The 18,286-nt window shown below is 42.0% G+C and overlaps 1 protein-coding gene across 9 annotated transcripts in view; it reads right to left on the minus strand.

The window, feature by feature from the left end:
• Positions 1-18,286, minus strand: part of SLC25A48 (solute carrier family 25 member 48) — a 53,426-nt gene that overhangs the window by 13,663 nt on the left and 21,477 nt on the right. For 3 of the 9 annotated variants that reach the window (XM_025181205.3, XM_075900426.2, XM_025181204.3), the window contains 3 exons: positions 12,386-12,428; positions 10,029-10,281; positions 1,498-1,746 (listed from right to left, as the gene is read on the minus strand). In XM_025181205.3, the coding sequence (XP_025036990.2) occupies positions 1,498-1,746; positions 10,029-10,281; positions 12,386-12,403 (520 nt within the window). In that variant the 5' untranslated portion in view covers positions 12,404-12,428. Of the gene's footprint in view, positions 1-1,497; positions 1,747-10,028; positions 10,282-12,356; positions 12,429-13,191; positions 13,274-18,286 lie in introns of those variants that run through there. The other 6 variants (XM_014569990.4, XM_075900430.2, XM_006116032.5 and 3 more) reach the window with 4 other exon arrangements.

Genomic DNA, 18,286 nt, shown 5'->3' on the forward strand with positions numbered 1-18,286 from the left:
GCCTGGTTCGGGGTTGGTCAGGTGCCAATGGTGCCAGACCAGGGAGGTTCAACCTATACAAAAATATACCCCATTTCTAAGTATGTTGCTAATAGGAGCAATTTTAAACTAACTTTGGAATTGGTGGGTTATTTTGAGAAAGAGGGTACTGAGTGAAGAAGGCTTGAGGTGCTTTTTTAATCACATGGGAATACACTGAATCTGATTCCTATTGAACACTCTGCAATCAGATGGGCTGTTTTTCCTTGTTGCAAATGCCAGTGGCAGTTATATCTCTTATGACTGACATCTTCCAGTTACTCAGGATCTTATTCAAGTATAGAAAACATAGTCCTATATTTGCTCCCTTTTTCCTCCGGAATGTAATGCTTCCATGCTGAGAGAGTTAATCCTTTGAGAAAGTCTCATGCATATTGATTCAGTATTATAATTAAATCTGTGGCCTTTCCTGCCAGTCACTGTGTTTGATTGGGCTGTACGGGAAAGACAGACTGAAGAAGCATGCTGTGAGCCATGCCAGTGTCCTGACATACTAGAGAATTTGTTCAGATCAATCAGTGTTCTGTCTGTTTGCAAGTGACACAGAGCCAGTGTGTTGTAATCATTACCCAGGCTAATAAGTAACTGTCTTCAGTTTGGATCTAGAGATTTAGGAATTGTAAATAAACCATTAGCTGGTTTAAGGGCAAGTTTGTACATACAAATGTATATTTTGGCCAGTATAAACAGAGAAAGCAGGCTTCAACTTCCAGCACTGAGACAAGATTAATGTTGTCTGTCTTGATTTTATGGCTTCTGCTGTGGATGAATGTTTATCCTTATGAGGTACATACAAGGTAACATACTGCCTTGGAGGCTTATGGATCATTCAAAAAGTTGAAAGGCCACTGAAGTCCACAGGAGCCTTTCCAATGGTTTCAATGGGCTTTGGACCAAGCCCTTATTAAGAAGAAAATAAACATGTGAGGCCCAGTCTTGCAAGTAGTTATACAGGTGCCTAACTTCACTCACATGAGCAATTCCACTGTATACATATAGACTGTCCACCGATGTGAAATCCTGGCCCCATTGAAGCCAATAGCAAAATTCCAGTTGACCTCAAAGGGGTCATGATTTCATCCTTAGTTCACTGCCTCTAAAGGAAACCCTTAATGGCAATTCCACTGACATCAACAACAATAGGCAAGATTTACACTGATGTAAGTGAAAAGAAAAGAAGGCCATAAAACAGGGACATTTTACGATTCGGATTGATTTTTGCAGATTATCTAATATATAGGTACATATATTGTGCCTGATACAGAAAGACTAAACACAATAAAGAAATCTTACCCTGACAATAAAATTAGTGGTTTGCTTATTCTGCGTTTCACTGCTTTGGGGTATGGCTGGGATCTGATTAATACCTACTACTGTGACTACTATAACATTTCTGACATTTAGACTAAGCTACATGGTAATTTGTTTCCCAACCTTATGAAATAGAAATAACCATACCTGCTATACCTCCTGCCATCCACACAGAAGAGGGAGTAGGAGATATGGCTCCCTCAGGGGTAATCCATTCACAGAGAAATGCATAAGGGATGAAGTATAGGCAATACCCAGGAACATCCCTCAGAAGCATTGCGCCGGCACCTCGATACATTCCTGCTAAGCCCTCCTGCCGTAGGATTGAACTAACACAGTGAATTGGGCCTCTGTATGCAGGAAACCCAATTACCCTGTGCTTTAAGTTTATGTTTGCTGCGAAAACAGATACAAATCATTTTAACAACTATACATACTTTGGGTGTTCTCATATTTTAGCTTAACTTCCCTAATGAAGTTGCTCCTTTTTAAATTAAGCCCTGGTAGACCTTTCCTCTTTATAATTTAAGTGAAATGTAAAAACACTCAGTGGGTAAAATTTTTAAAAGTGCCTAAGTGACTTAGGAACCTAAGTCATATGTTCAAAAGAGGCTTAGATTTTCAGGGCCAGATTTCAAATGTATTTTGACACCTAAAGATGCAGACAGACATCTAGTAGACTTTTCAAAAACCACTCCGCACATTAGGTACCTATGTACCATTGACTTCAACCCCAGTTGGCACCTACTAACATCTTTAGGCACCTAAATCTGGTTGTGAGACACAGGCAATTTTGAGACCAAAATAACTTTAGCACTTTTTATTCATTTTTTATTAAAACAAACATGTAAACTTATTGTATTTTATACAATAGAGCTAATTACATTTCAAAAGCCGCATAATATTTTAAGAACAAGATAGTTATTAAAGAAGCTGACAAAAGCCAGCAAATCCTAAGAAGAAGAGGGTATTACCCTCATTTTTTGTGTATGTTTTTCATGAAGTATTTCCCCTCAAAAACAGAAATCTGTGCTGTCCTTTGAAATCGGCAAATATAAATCACATCGAATTGCTTCCCAAAGAAATGGGCTCATTATTATGTTGGCCTAGGCTAACCTGTGCCTGCCTGTTGATGTCCTGCTTTGGGTGAAGTTTCCACCTGGTAGAAATGTATATTCACTTTGAAATTTGTGGCTACAGCTATCCAGGCAACTATTTTTCAGGGTTTTTTGATCATCATTCATTCCACTTGTATGAAATAAACAGAAATTGTCACAATACCAGATCTCTCTCACATTCAAACCCTTTGTGGATAAACATTAGAAATCAATTCTACAAGCAGTGGTACAAAGTTATAGATGCATCTTATCTGATATATATATATGTATATATAGAATCCTAGAACTGGAAGGAACCTTGAGAGGTCATCAAGTCCAGTCCCATGCACTCATGGCAAGATCAAGCACCATCTCTACCAGGCCTGGGAAAAATACAGCACATGGGCTGGATTTGGTCCACCATGCCACTGGATCTGGCCTGTGGATGCTGCAGGGAGCCCCAGGCAGGCTCACCCCTTGCCTTGCTCTACCCACACGCCGCTCAGAAAAGCGTCTGTGGGGCAATTTCTCTTTAACAACTGTGAACCCCAGAGGGGAGGGGGGAAGGCTTCAGTTGCTATCCCCACCCCTAGCACAATTCATTTGCCAATTTCTGGCCAGAAACTGGCCAATGGGGGCTGCCTGTTTGAATAACAGGCAGTCCCAAAGCACCACACCTCCTCTCCTCCAGAGATCATAGTTATTCACAGAGCACACGGCTGCAGACTGTGCAGGAGTGAGACAGGCAGGGAGCCTGCTTCAGAAATGTGCTGAACTTCTGGTTAAGCATCACCCAGGTAAGTCTCCTGGCCAGCCTCTCCCTCCCCTAACCCTCTCTTCCCCTCCACTACTCCACATACCCAAACCCATCTGCCCCCTTCTGCAACCATATCTCTTCCCAGATCTGGCACCCTAGTCCCCTGCCCCAGATCACTATCCCCCCCTGCCCTTGCTCACAACCCAATCACCTGTATTTCCTCCTGTACCCCATTTCCCTGCTCTAGATCACAACCCATCCCCCTGCACCTCAGTCCAGTGTCCCATGTCACAACTGCCTCCTTCACCCAAACTCCCTTCCAGACCCCACACTCCCTCCTGCATCCCAATCCCTTATCCCAAGCTGCTTTCTGCACCCAACCTCCATCCCAGACCCCACATCTCCTCCATTAATATCACAGAAGAGTGCAGCCCTTGACCACTTTCCAAATTCTTGGAGTGGCCCTCCCCCATCAAAAATTATTGCCCATCTCTGATCTAGACCATCCCTGACAGGTGTTTGTTTAACCTGTTCTTTAAAAACTCCAATCTAGGCAATTAAAAAAAAACCCTTCTTGTCCGGATGGTTAAGTCCTGAAATAATGTCCAAGCTAAACTTGCCTTGCTGCAATTTAAGCCCATTGCTTCTTGTCCTATCATCAGAGGTTAAGGAGAATAATTTTTCTCCTTCTTCCTTGTAACACCCTTTAGGTTCTTGAAAGCTGTTACCATGTCTCCTCTCAGTCTTCTCTTTTCTAGACTATGGAACCCAATTATTTCAATCCTCCCTCATATGTAATGTTTTCTAGATTTTTAAATAATGTTTGGTGCTCTTCTCTGAACCTTCTCCAGTTTGTCCACATATTTCCTGAAATGTGGTGCCCAGAACTGGACACAGTACTCCAGCTGAGGCCTAATCAGCACAGAGTAGAGCGGAAGAATGACTTCTCGTGTCTTGCTTACAACACTCCTGTTAATACATCCCAGAATTATGTTAACTTTTTTATTTTTTGGAACAGTGTCACACTGTTGACTCATATTTAGCTTGCAGTTCACTGTAACTCCTACATTACTTTCTGCCATACTTCTTCTTAGAAAGTCATTTCCCATTCTGTATGGATGAAACTGATTGTTCCTTCTTAAGTGTACTTTGTATTTGTCCTTGTTGAATTTCATCCTATTTACCTCAGTCCATTTCTCCAGTTTGTCCAGGTCATTCTGAATCATAATGCTACTTTACAAAGCACTTGCAACCCCTCCCAGCATGATATCCTGTGAAAACTTTCTAAGCTCTATGCCAAGGGTGGGGAACGTAAGGCCTGGGGGCTGGAAGTGGTCCCCAGCTTGCCTGGATCTGGCCATAAAAGCTCAGGATTCCTCCACTAGGGAGCCTGCGCTGATGCTCCAGTCCTTCTGCCACCCTACAATGGGGCTCACAACATTTCTTAGCCTGGATACTCCAAGGATCTGGTGTGTGAGGAGAATGTAGGATGAGACTTTCTCCTTCTCCGTTGGGGGCCACATCAATGAAGGTTTGAAGGTTTTATTTTGTTTTGTTTTGCTTCTCACTTGTGTGCAGCCTCCAACTGATTTTTCTGTGGGTCAGCAGCCCCCAACCAAAAAAGGGTCCTCACCCCTGCTCTATGCCATTAAGTAAATCATTGATTAAGGTATTGAAAAGAACCGGTTCCAAAACAGATCCCTGTGGAACCCTGCTTGTTATGCCCTTTCAGCATGACTGCAAACCACTGATAACTCTCTGGGAATGGTTATTCAACCAGTTTTGTACCCACCTTATAGTAGCCCCATCTAGGTTGTATTTCCCTAATTTATTAATGAGAAGGTCATGCAAGACTGTATCAAATGCTTTCCTAAATCTAGATATGCCACATCTACTGCTTCCCCCATCTCTGTAAGGCTTGTTATCCTATCCAAGGAAGCTATCTGGTAGGTTTGACATGATTTGTTCTTTACAAATCCATGCTGACTTACTTATGACTTTATTCTCTTCTAAATGTTTGCAAATAGATTCCTTAATGATTTGCTCTATTATCTTTCTGGTACAGAAGTTAAATCAGCTGATCTGTAGTTTCCTGGGGTGTCCTTATTTCCCTTTTCATAGATGGGCACTATATTTGCCCTTTTCCAGTCTTCTGTATTCTCTCTTGACTTGGAGTTGGGAGAGACTTCCATGATTTTTCAAAGATAATACCGTATTCTGTTAGAATACATTCATAGTTCCTCTCTTTCATATGTACTTTGTATTTCACTGAGATACAGTAAAACCTCAGAGTTATGAACACCTCAGGATTCGAGGTTTTTCTAACTCTGAACAAAACCTTATGGTTGTTCTTTCAAAAGTTAATAAGTGATCGTTAACTTAATATAGCTTTGAAACTTTACAATGCAGAAGAAAAATGTGGCTTTTAACCATCTTGATTTAAGTGAAACACACACAAAAACAGTTCCTTTGCCTTGTCAATGTTTTATTTTTTCCTTAATTTTTATAATAGTTTACATTTAACACAATATTTTACTCTGCTGCCTGTTTGGGTACTTCTGATTCAAGATGTGGCGTATGCTTGACTGGTCGTTTTATAACTGGTGTTCATTTCTCTGAAGTTCTACTGCATATATACTCGCTCTTGCTCTCTCACGTACACACATGCAAATGACATATATATACATATCAAAGAGACTGTGAAAAACTTATATGAAAGGAGCAGCAAAATATACAAATTTTAGTAGGACACTCATATGTGGCCTTGGAGTTCAGAACTCACCACTTATCATAATCAAAATCATTGGCAGACATGACAGCTTTTCGGGACCTCAGGTGACACTTTTATTTTCAGTCTCAGCGTTAATGGTGATTCCAAATCTCTTCATTGCAACAAATATATTAGGCCAAATTCTGACGTGTTTCAAAGTTGTAATCGAGCAACAGAGTCATTGATATCATTGTAGTTACTCTCTATATACACTGGGGTCAGAGAAATCAAACTTTGATTCAGCTAATCTCTCATCTTTAGTGTCCAATCTTCTAGTACATCTGAACCTGAATTTTTGCAAAGAAAATTTGCATCCAGGCAAATAGACTTACTGCTAGTTGTGGGCTTTTTTCAAGTATTTCTATAGGCTCACCAAGAAGGCAAAGCTATTGCCTGTTCTTCACATGCTCATTTGGGACCTTTTTCTTTTCATTTTCTACAGTATGTCAGTCCTAGACTGTCTCTCAACACATTTGTCATGGCCTCTGGTCTGCAGAAAAATTCCACCCCGTAGCCATCTTGCTGTCAAGATACTCTGCCTGATTTCAGTTCAGCTTCTCCCTTGCTGAATGCCTTCTCATGAGGACTAGGAATGGTCTTAAGTACTGCCCTAAACATTGCTCATAGTTTATGCTCTTAGACATTTATAGGTGTATCAAATCCCTCCTTACTTGTGTGGACCTTCTCTGAGCTGCTTCTTGCTTGTCAAAATCATTCTGCAACACCCAGAAAGCAATGCAATGGAATTATGCCAATTTACACGAGCAAGGGATCTGGCTCAAGAGTCTAGATGGAACTGTTCCAGATCCAGAAGGAGGAGGGCTCCTTTTGGCTGGCACTTTGCCTTTCAGAGCTGGAATTCAGTGCTAACCAAATTTAACATCAGGAAGCGGCTTTAAAAGAATTCTGGTCTTAGAATTAAAACAATGTTTCAATGATTCCATGTATTCAAAGGCATAAAGACATTTTGACCAATAGTTACCTTTATATAAGAACCTGAAGCCTGAAAGCAGATTCCTGATGTAAATTCAAACTTGCCCTTTAGAACACTTAGTTCACTAAGATAGCCCATTGGTCATTTGCCTCAGCTGCTTACCTGAGCAAACATATCCCAGTACCGTACAGTTCCACCACCTCTTTGAGAGATGACAAACCTGATCTCACAAACAAATGTGGGCTCGAAACCCAAAATTTTCATACTGTTCACCTTCCAGAAAAAAAGCATCAGGCTGCATTTTCAAGCTTCCCATGCATTAACAATCTACGTAATCTCGCCTGTGCTTTGTTAGAGCCAATGGACCATATTTTCATTTGTTAGATCTGGGGAAAACTTTTTCTCTTTATAAAATGTGACATTTTGGATCGACTGAAACTATTCATAAATTTGGGTCAATGTTGGTGAATTGGTCCAGGTTTTTTTGGGGGGGGAGAGAGCAATTTAAAAATGTTTCAACTTTTCCTTTCATTCTGGAATTTCCTTCAATCGTATTTAAAAAAACTAAAAATTTCAAACTCAAAATTAACCTTTTTCTATATGAATTTTCAACAAAATTTTGAAACATTTTCAGGGTGACCCAAAATGATTTTTTGGGGGCGGGGAGAAATTGGCCATAGAACTGAAATATGGGTCATTTGTACAGGTTTATTATTTACAATAAATCTCTTATATCACTCTGGGTATGTCTACCCTACCCTCCTAATTCGAACTAGGAGGGTAATGTAGGCATACCGCACTTGCAAATGAAGCCCGGGATTTGAATTTCCCGGGCTTCATTTGCATGAAGCTGGCCGGTGCCATTTTTAAATGCTGGCGGTTCGAACCCCGTGCCGCGCGGCTACACACGGCACGGAGTAGCTAGTTCGGATTAGGTTTTGGATTCGATCATTCCACGAGGAGTACAGCTAGTTCGGATTAAGAAGCCATGGGGTTCGAACCGCCGGCATTTAAAAATGGCACCGTCTGGCTTCATGCAAATGAAGCCCGGGAAATTCAAATCCCGGGCTTCATTTGCAAGTGCGGTATGCCTACATTACCCTCCTAGTTTGAATTAGGAGGGTAGTGTAGACATACCCTCTGAAAGTATGAAGAAATCTACATGAGAACTGGGCCTTAAGTGATACTTTGGCAGGGGTTTTCAAATTATATTTCATTTGCTTTTTCATCAAATAATACAATGAAAGAGTCAAACAACACTCATGCAATTAGATTGCACTGCCATTGGTACTATGATTCCTAAGAACCAACGGCAGCATTGATAAAGCCATTACAATTCCTTTGGTGAGAATCGACCACTAACAGGTCCAATCATGTCTAGTCCTGTGGCACCTTAGAGAATAACAATAATATATATAAAATCATGAGCTTTCATGAGTAAAACCCACTTCCTCAGATGAGCTGGTCTATATAGAACAATGAATTATGGAAAGTAGGTAGCTGCTTTTCAAAGTCAAATCATTCAGAATCTTGGCAGTGCTGAAGTCAATGGAAAGCCATCAATGAACTACAGATCAGGCCCCTAAACAATGTATTTCTATGGTGATTTTATTTCTCATCAAAAAACACAACAAGACATTCCTTTTTAACCTAAAAATCTTCATTCAGTGTTGTCTGTAACTGCCTGCAGTGATGGAAAGCTTCTGACTCTTGAAGGAATGAAGAGAGGTAAGAATCATATTTATGAATCAGGTATAACCATCAATGCTTAGGCTTAGTGAAGGTTTTCAGGACCAGGAATGTCATTATCACCACCTTCGGTTTTGAGAACTATTTGGAAAAAGTGTCTTCACAGAAAGAGCTGAGGGGAGGAACTGGGTCTTTGTTTCATATTAGAGAGGGATGACAGGTAAAAATGTGCAGTACTCCACTGATGGGCAAGTGGGCGATTTTGTTTCCCCCTCCTCTCCCCCCCGCCCCAAGATAAGCTGTTTACAGATAAGCTGAGCATCTTTTATGGTCATGATGACAAATTGGCACACTATTTTGCTTGTGAAAATTGTGTATAATGTTATATATTATAGAATGCCAGAAATGGCATGAGACTGAGATAACAATCTATGGGTAGACGAATCAAATCTTCAAAGAGCATCCTATCTTGAAATAAAAAAGCGTGAAACCAAAGGAATGGAAATAGTCATAGAATTGCTAGTAACCACTATAATCTGAAGAAGCAATGAATCTAGGTTCATCAGTCTCTTAAGGCAGCAAGCAAATTTTAGTCTCATTACTTTCCTCACACAAGAAAAACTGTCACTAATATTCTTGGCAAGCGGCAAGATTCAGCAAATACATATTCATTTTTTTTTATTCCATATTGTTCTATATAGGCTTCTGTAAGAGACCTTATGGGATGAAAATGCCCATAAATTAGACTTTATCTCACAGTCTCAGCTGCATTATACAATGCGTTCTGTGTAGCACACCTAGATGGAAAATATAGTCATCTTCAATAGTGTAGATCTTAACGATAAACGGTGGCCATAAGCCAAATAATGTAGCTCATCATAAGAGATTTTTCAGACAAAATTGCAATTGAAGCTTCAGTAAAGACTATAGCAGATATTCACATTGTCAACCTCCTGTTGGGTCACTGCTCCACAAATAAATAAATAAAATCAGACAACTACTGAAAACACCTCTGCCTTAGGTGTCTGTGCCTTTAGTGCATTGTCTAAAAGACGGTTGAGAACCTCTCTTTGAAGGCCTGGATGGTGCTATTGCTGCAAATTAAAAGTTTTCTGGATTCACTGCATTCTGTGAGGATTTTACGGTATAACATTTAGTTTAAGGAACACAGGCCTGATTCGCTCTTGCCTAGTAGTTTGCATGGTCATTTACACTGGTGCAAAGTGGTCATAGAACACACCCATTGGTGTTAGGGCCTGATTCAAAGTCCACTGAAAGTGATAGGAGTCTTTTTATTGGTTTCAATGGCGTTTTGATCAGGCTCTGGGATATTGGCAAAATCTAATTGATAATGTTTTTCCATAAGTATCAATGAGCAAAATGGATGTAAGATGGCGGAGAATCCAGCTGTGAAAACCCTTGTCTTCTTACCTTTAGCAAATGTCTGTGTCTGCATCTGTAGTCTTATCTTTATCAGGTCCACAGGACTACCAATTCCTACTGAGACAACCCCTGCTACCATGCTGGCAGCAAGCAAGTCCGAGAATGCTGGGGCATGGTTAGAATCTCCATAGCGCTGTTGGCTAATAAACCTTTTAGTGTTGCTGAAGACACCAAATGTCACCGAGCTGTAGACAGCAATGCTGGCCAATGGGAAAGACATTCCTTTAAAGAATCCAGCAACCTAACAGTGAAATGAATCAAGAGTTAAGGGTGATGTATCAATTTGATTATTTTTCCTGCTGGGTTACACTTTGCAGTAAACCTTAGAATTCCACGATCTCTACTATACTTGACTTTTCATATTTCAGTCCAGTTACCCAGAAATTATGTCTTCTTTTGTTCAGTGTGGGAAATTGATCACTGAATACCTCTCTTGTCATTTTTAACATCTTTGATTCTTTCATAGAGCTAACTGGATTTAAAATGTGATATCTTACGTACCTTTCTTAACAATTCTTTATGTAATGACATGTCATATCAGGCTGGAGACAGATAGATAGAGAGACAGACAGAGAGACAGACAGATAGATCCCAGCCCAAGGCATGTATTGTCATAAATTATACAGGTGGAAAATTTTCCTATTTTACCTAAGCTGGGCTCACTAAGTGGATTAGACAGCACACACAGCAACATAACAACCAGGAAACCTTGTTTCTAATAATCGCTTGGCTTTTTGTTTAATGGCAGTTTTGTCTAAGTAAGGAATACAGGATCAGACCATAAGTGTCCTAAACATGACATGCTTATTACCCAAGTTCTGTACTGCTTTATACCCATGCCTTTCCATTCACTTCCATATTGTCACATGGGGAATAAATCAACACAGAACTTGGCCCCAAATTACCTTCAGCTGGCCTGGCTGGCTGTTCTAATGATGCAGAATCTGAACATAGGGGCAAAACATCTCAGGGCTCATCTCCAGGGTGCAGTAATGCACATGAGGGTGATGTGATTCTAATGCACACCAATGTGTTGCATGCGAAGTCACTCATGTAGACTATTGGCACAAACTAGAAAATTCCTATTGTACATTAAACCTCCTATTGTTTAAAGCTGTACTAGGGAACTTTTAGTGCATTCAGGCAGGTCTGTATGGGCCAGTGACTATGCAACATGTCGGTGCACATTAGAATTCATGCCTCACTGAGGCACATTACCTCATTTGGAGGCAAGGCAATCAATTCAGGAAGAACTTTGGGATTCGTAGTGGGAACAACAAGAAAGGAGCTTAGTTTGCTCCCCTTGAAGTCCAAAGAAACTTTGTGAGTAAGGTCAGTAGAAGCAGGATTGGGCATAAAGCTTGGAAATGACAAGCTATTTCATGAGTCATATTCAACTTGTGCACTTCCTAAATTCAGGCTCCAGGCTGGGCTTATGTCTGAAGAGGTTGTTCTGCCTCCTACTCACAAGCAGGTTTCATGCAATGTATGTATCTGTTGGGGGTGAGGATTATTCTGCTAAAAACAGTGTTTCAGACATAAAAAGGAGACTGAAAATCACACACACACCTATACTCCTGCCCACTCAAAGGAGCCAAAAATCTATAGTCACTCCCTTGAGGACTGTCTTTCTTAGGGTTGCCAGATGGTTTACCCAAAAATACTGAACACCCTCCCCCCCCCCAAAAAAAACACAGGGGAAAAAATTCTGTGGAGGGGGAAAAAAGGGAGAGAACAAAGTTGCTGAGCAAAAAAAAAAAAAAAAACAACAGTTATTAAGCAAAAAACCAAAAAACATTAAAACAGCTTTAAGTGCCTGCAGAGTCAGAATAGGGATAGCAAGACAGGAGTAATTGAGTACTAAGACCCAGGGAAGGCTTCAGTTCTTTAGGCTTCTTGCAGGTGGCCATTTTGTTTTCTTCATGGAGCCAGAATGCAGATTCCCTGTGGAACCAGGTAAGGCCAGGGGGACCCGGGGGCTGGTCCCAGTTGCTGAGTATGTAGGGTTGTTGGGTGTCTGCTATTTTTGCCTTCTGGCTGGGAAAAAAACAGAAAATACTGGACAGTTTAGGCATCCAGTATTTTCTGAATATTTTTTACCAGATAGAAGGCGAAAATACCGGACTATTTAGGTCAATACCAGACACTTGGCAGCCCTAGTTCCTTCTCAGAGGACCAGATTCACTTGGAGGAGGGCAAGTACTCCACAAAATGCCTTTGAATGCCATTGCACTGAGTGCACACTGTTTTGGAATCTCTTTGAATCTCTTTTTTATTTTCTCTGCTGGCATGGTATAGACAAACCAAGCTACTTACACTTTCATTTCTGTACACGGTAAGGATACAATTAAGAGTATTTCCATATCCTTGTCCAGCTTGTAGACGAGCCTGCAAATTGTATTTACAAAATGTAATTGACACAATGCATGTTCATTTCAGTGGAAGCACATGCTACACAAACAAAGCACATTTGGATCTGACAGCAAATTATGGCTTTGCTCCTGGGACATATGGGACAATAAGCAGCAGTTCAGTTTGCACAGTGCCAGCGGCAGATCCAGAGAGAACCCCAGACCTCCAGGGCTCTTTCCTTCATCTGGAATCCAGATCAAGTTGGTTTGAAATGTGGAAAGGCAAGGCCTCCCAACCCGACATAGAATCATTGGCACAAGTGTTATGCAGAATAATATCATTTGCCAATGATATTATTAGCCACCAAGGAATGCAGTGGATTCTCTGTCTGTAATCATCGTTAGATAACTTTCCAAAAGATAAACTCTACAACCACCTAGAAGTTATAGTTTTTATGCAGGAATTGGTGGCCAAAATCTCCTGTGTTATGCAGAAGGTCAGACTATACCAAAATGGTTCCTTCTGGCTTCAAATTCTATTAATCTATTTTAGGTAGAAGCTTGATTGTGATTTCAAGCCCTTTGTTATCAGACCTTATGAAGTCTAGCAGGTAATTCATTCTTTTACCGTGGGTTCCTCTTTTCCTTTAAGTTCGTTAATATACCAGAAAGACACCTTTAGCATCAGGAAAATTCACCCTCGCCTGCAAAGCCCACATAAATAGCAGGAGAAGATAATGAGAGACCCAATGGCCTGCAGCCTATTCTCTCACAGCTGGTGGACTTGATTCAGAACTCACCTGTAGTTTATGCAAGATGTGCAGAGTACCCTTTTACCCATTCCTTAACTGCCCATCCCTGCACATCAAACCTGCAGTAGTTTTGCTGTGCTAGGTGCCTTTCATGCACTGACAATGCAATTTCATGCTAAATGTCTAAATATTAAAAGGAGCCAAGGCAATCATTGCAAGACCTAGAAATATTTAACTTCTAATGCAAAAACGTGCTTCATACATTGTTCCAAAACAAGAGTATGTGTCTTTGGAAATAAATATTTAAAGATTTTCTATAAGGGCCAAGAACAGTAATAAAACCCAGCATATTAACCAAGACAAACCCTGTATTACCTAATAGATGTTTCACCTCTCACATACAGGCAGTCCCCGGGTTACGTACAAGATAGGGACTGTAGGTTTGTTCTTAAATTGAATTTGTATGTAAGTAGGAACTGGTACATATTGTAGGGGAAATTCTAGCCAAACATTTCTCCAGAGCTCAGTTTTATTCTCCCACACCTCACTTCCCTCAGTCCTTTATTCTCAAGCTGAGGTATCTGCTGAGAAAAGCCGCTCCGCGTCTCCCTGGTCTGCTGGGGGGAAGCAGCTAGTGCGGGGTTGCCTCACCCCGTTTATAAGTAGGGATCCGATGTAAGTCGGATCCATGTAACCCGGGGACTGCCTGTATATAACTCATCCATCAAGATGCTTTCATGTATTTAATAGAAAAAAAGTCATTGCAATCAACTGACAAATTTTCTTAGCTTGCAGGTTTATTTTAGGGGAAATTCAATTCTTCTTTTATATCCTAATATCAAAAGCACTGCCCTCCTTTCTCCCTTGGTGGATGCAGAATGACAACAGTCTTTAGAATGGACACATCAGTGGGTGGTTTGGTATGCTAGCTCTGAATGACAGAACCCAGACAGTTTCCAAAGTGTTCAGGAAAGAACAGCCAACTACTATAACAGGTTTAAATGGAGCTACAGCATTTTATACCAGGTAACGGTCTGGCTCCATTGTTATTTACAACACCTAGAAAATTGGAATGGGTGAAAATTGGAAAGTTCTTCAACTGGAAAGAGCTTTCACACAGGAAACAAAAGTTTTTGTGAAACATAAGGATGCATATTTAATCATCAAAATACTCTCTGAACTCTCCTCTGCAAATAGTGCTTTCCCTTAGCTCAGTTGTCATTATTTGATTACATTTTTTCACAGACAGAAAACTCATAATTGGCAAAGCCTCTTTTTTTTTAGCCTATTATCCTTCTTCCAAATAAAGTCTCCTCCCTTGCTTCCTCTGATTACCATCATCTTATGAGCGGTGAGGAGTCCTGTGGCATCTTATAGACTAACTGAAGTGTTGGAGCATAAGCTTCCGTGGGCAAAGACCCACTTCGTCAGACATGCATCTGATGAAGTGGGTCTTTTCCCATGAAAGCTTATGCTCCTACACTTCAGTTAGTCTATAAGGTGCCACAGGACTCCTTGCCGCTTTTGCAGATTCAGACTAACACGGCTACCCCTCTGATACTTGACATCATCTTATGGCACCTCACTAATGACTTAGAAAGCAACGCATGCCACTTGCTCTGGATCAGGATAAAAGTTGCTTATGAGGTTAGAATATACGACCCTATCCTTGCTCAATATCTATATCATTCCAGTTACTCCCAAATCAGTAGGGCTGTCAATTCCTGCCAAGAATTAATGGGACATTTCATATTGCCTCCAAGTACCTTAGCAAGCAGACATCCCCAGGTGTTTTACTCTGGCTATATCTATCTATCTATCTATCTATCTATCAATGAAGGGCATGCCACAGACTAATCATGGAGGCTGTGTCTACACTGTGCCACTTATTCCGGAAAAGCGGCTGCTTTTCCGGAATAACTTGAAAGCTGTCTACACTGGCCGCTTGCTTTTCCGGAAAAGCAATGACGATCTACTGTAAAATTGTCACTGCTTTTCCGGAAAAACTATGCTGCTCCCGTTCGGGCAAAAGTCCTTTTCTGGAAAAACTATTCCGGAAAAGGGCCAGTGTAGACAGCACAGTAGTCTTTTCCGCAAACAAGCCCCGATCGCGAAAATGATGATTGGGGCTTTTTTCCGGAAAAGCGCATCTACATTGGCCACGGATGCTTTTCTGGAAAAGGTGCTTTTCCGGAAAAGCATCCTGCCAATGTAGAAGCACTTTTTCCGGAAATACTTATAACGGAAAACTGTTCTGTATTAAGCATTTCCGGAAAAGGGTGGCAGTGTAGACACAGCCGGAGAGTTTTCACATTGAAAGGTGCATATGTGCTACTGCAGGAATTATTACCGGGATCCTGGCCTGAGAGATTAAATCCAAGCTTTGCAGGTTTTTCAGTGATATTGAAGGGAGTGCCATATGCTGTCATCTTGATGTATGAGACATGCTACACAGAACTCCTTGTGTAACCAAATGAGACCATGGAGGAAAGGCCCATAATTTTTTTTAAATGTGCAATCAAAGAGAAATATTTTCACTAGCTCTTCTAAACACCTGCAATTCTATAGGCAGGTGGCAGTAGCTGTTCATACTTACTACATATTTGAGAGAGTGTGTCTGTCTGTGTGTCTGTCTACCTGTCTTTACAAGAATTCCTAAACAATAAGGGGTCGGATCACCAAGTTTGTAAGGCAGCTTCCTCTTATCTTAACTTAAAGCAAGCTAAGGGTTTGGTTGTGCCAGCAATGTGGGCTGTGCCTGGAATGGGATTGCTTCTCAGAAAACCATATAAAAAAAGAGACAGAATCACCAGGCAGATGAAAAGGGCTGGCTGGAGGCACCTCCTCCCTGTCCATGACTGACTCAGCCCTGACTCTCCACCTTCTTAAGCATCCTTTTCGGGGAGGTGGACTGAAGCTTCCACCCCCTCCCCATTCATACGGAAGCATTGCCAGTGATTCCTCTTCATCAGGGAGCAAGGGGAAAGTGCAATTTGTTCCATTGCTCACTCTGGCTGGAGAATGCAAGGGGCAGATGAACCTGTGGGGGACATACACCCCTCCCTGTCTGTGTCCCCTGGCCTCAAGCTGCTGTGTTGTGAGAGGGCTTGGGTAGTCCTCTCTCCCTGGGGGAGCCTGCATATGGACCCTCATCCCCATCCCAGAGCAAGGCTTTAAATGAAGCATGTACATTTTCATTGTATTTAAAAAAAAATCATAAGGATGATTTGTGCATCCAGTTACCATTATGACATGAGCAAATCAGATATTTGCATGTACCACTGGCAAGATAGGGGTGTGAATGACTATTTGCATATCATGGCTGCGATCGTGGTCACTGCTTCCTGTGACTTGGAATTTTTTCTTATACTGATTTGCATCCTTACGTGGGGTTTTTCCACTTCATCTCCCTGGGGTTGTTTTCTTTTTATTTACATGCTAACCAGCTTCTTTAAGGTTAAAGTTAAAGCACTTGTGAGTAATAAATGATAATCTAGTGTCAGCCACTTCTCAGTGCTGAGAGAATTCTTGAACTAAACTGTCCATTTTAATTTATGGCACTACAAGGGTCTCAGACTTGAGTAGCCTTGCTACCCTAACAACCAATGACACCTCTTAGATTTCTGTATTCCAGGTGATAGCATTGTATGTTCTAATCCAGAGCCTTAAAATTCCACCTGTTGTTGCTTACAGGAACTCTGTGTCATTAAAAAGCAGTCACTCTGTAGTGCAGTTAAAGTTTGAAAAATCCAGCAGTGTAATGAAATTTGCTTCTAGAAATAAGGAGGGATAAAAGTATTTAGCAAAGCATCATGTTAATCCAGGGGCAGGCAAGATACGGCCTGTGAGCTGCCTCATCAGGGCCCTCAAGCCATAGGTGGTGGGTAATATAGGCAAGGGAAGGGCCGGGGCCATGCTATGGCAACCTGGCTCCCTAGCAGCCAGGGAGGGCTTGGATGTGGGAGGGAGATTGTTGAAGGGGCATGATCTTGGGAGGAAGGGGTGTGACTTTGGATGGAAGAGGCAGGGCTTCGGCTAGCCTTCTCTAGCTGGGTCTTCATCTATGGCTCATCCCACAAGCACAAAGCAGCCAGCTGTTTCAGAGCAGCTGCAAACCACTTTAAGTGTCTTGCTTCTCCTTGTGGTTCTCTGTTCCGGGTGCCAGGAGGACAGGAAGGCTTGGCATGCTGCTCCTGCCCCCCGTAGAAGGCCTCTGCTCCTATTGGCTGGAAACTGTCCAATAGGAGCTGAAAGATTTTGCTGGTGGAGAGGGGGGAGGCCGTGTGCAAAGCCTCACCCTCCTCCCGGTGACTGGATCAGAGAGTCACAAGGAGAAGCCAGCCATTTTGGGCAGCTTGGGAGTGCAATAGGCAGAGACCCAGCCTCGGGGTCCTGCAGGGCTGCTGGCCAGGAGCTGCCTAGGTAAGCACCTTCCAGCCAGATCCTGCTTCGGGCTCTCTCTCCCCACCCTCCTCTCAACTCCCTGCCCCCGGCTCCTCCCCCTCCTGCCCCAAGTCATCACCCCCAAACCTTCTGCAACCTCCTGCTCCCCTCCCCTAGGTCACAACTCCTTCCCAGAACCCTCCCCCAGACCAGAATCCCCTCTTGCAGTCAATCCCCCTCCCAGATCCTTTCACCCCAAGCTCTTACCCCAGATCACAACCCCCTCCTTCACTCAAACTACCACATCTCCTACCCCAAGCTCCCATCTGTACCCAACCTCTGTTCCAGATCCTGCACTCCCTCCATAGAAAAGTGAGGCCTGTGACCGCTCACCAAAATCTTGGAGTGGACCCCCATCAGAAATTATTGCCCACCCCTGCGTTAAGCTGAGGTTGCTGTAACTGACCCCAAGATCTGGGCACATATAACTGGTGTACGGATCCCATTGTCCCACACCAGTGTAGCACCTGCAACTGAGTGTAGGTCTGCCAGACTTAAGGATCAGGGTGATTATCATTGTATGCTTAAAATGCAGACGTGTTTTTATACACACTGAAGATTCATTATGATGAATGGAGGAAAAGAATTATAATTTCACTTGGCCAACTCGCACCAGCATGACAGGTGTGTGAAACTGGCTCATGATACAAGAAAGGAGAATGTAAATTGCTGTCTGTGAATAAACAAATTTCTTAAAGCA

This window comes from Pelodiscus sinensis, chromosome 16 (genome assembly GCF_052426305.1).
Source record: "Pelodiscus sinensis isolate ZL-2025 chromosome 16, ASM5242630v1, whole genome shotgun sequence".
Classification (NCBI taxonomy): domain Eukaryota; kingdom Metazoa; phylum Chordata; order Testudines; family Trionychidae; genus Pelodiscus; species Pelodiscus sinensis.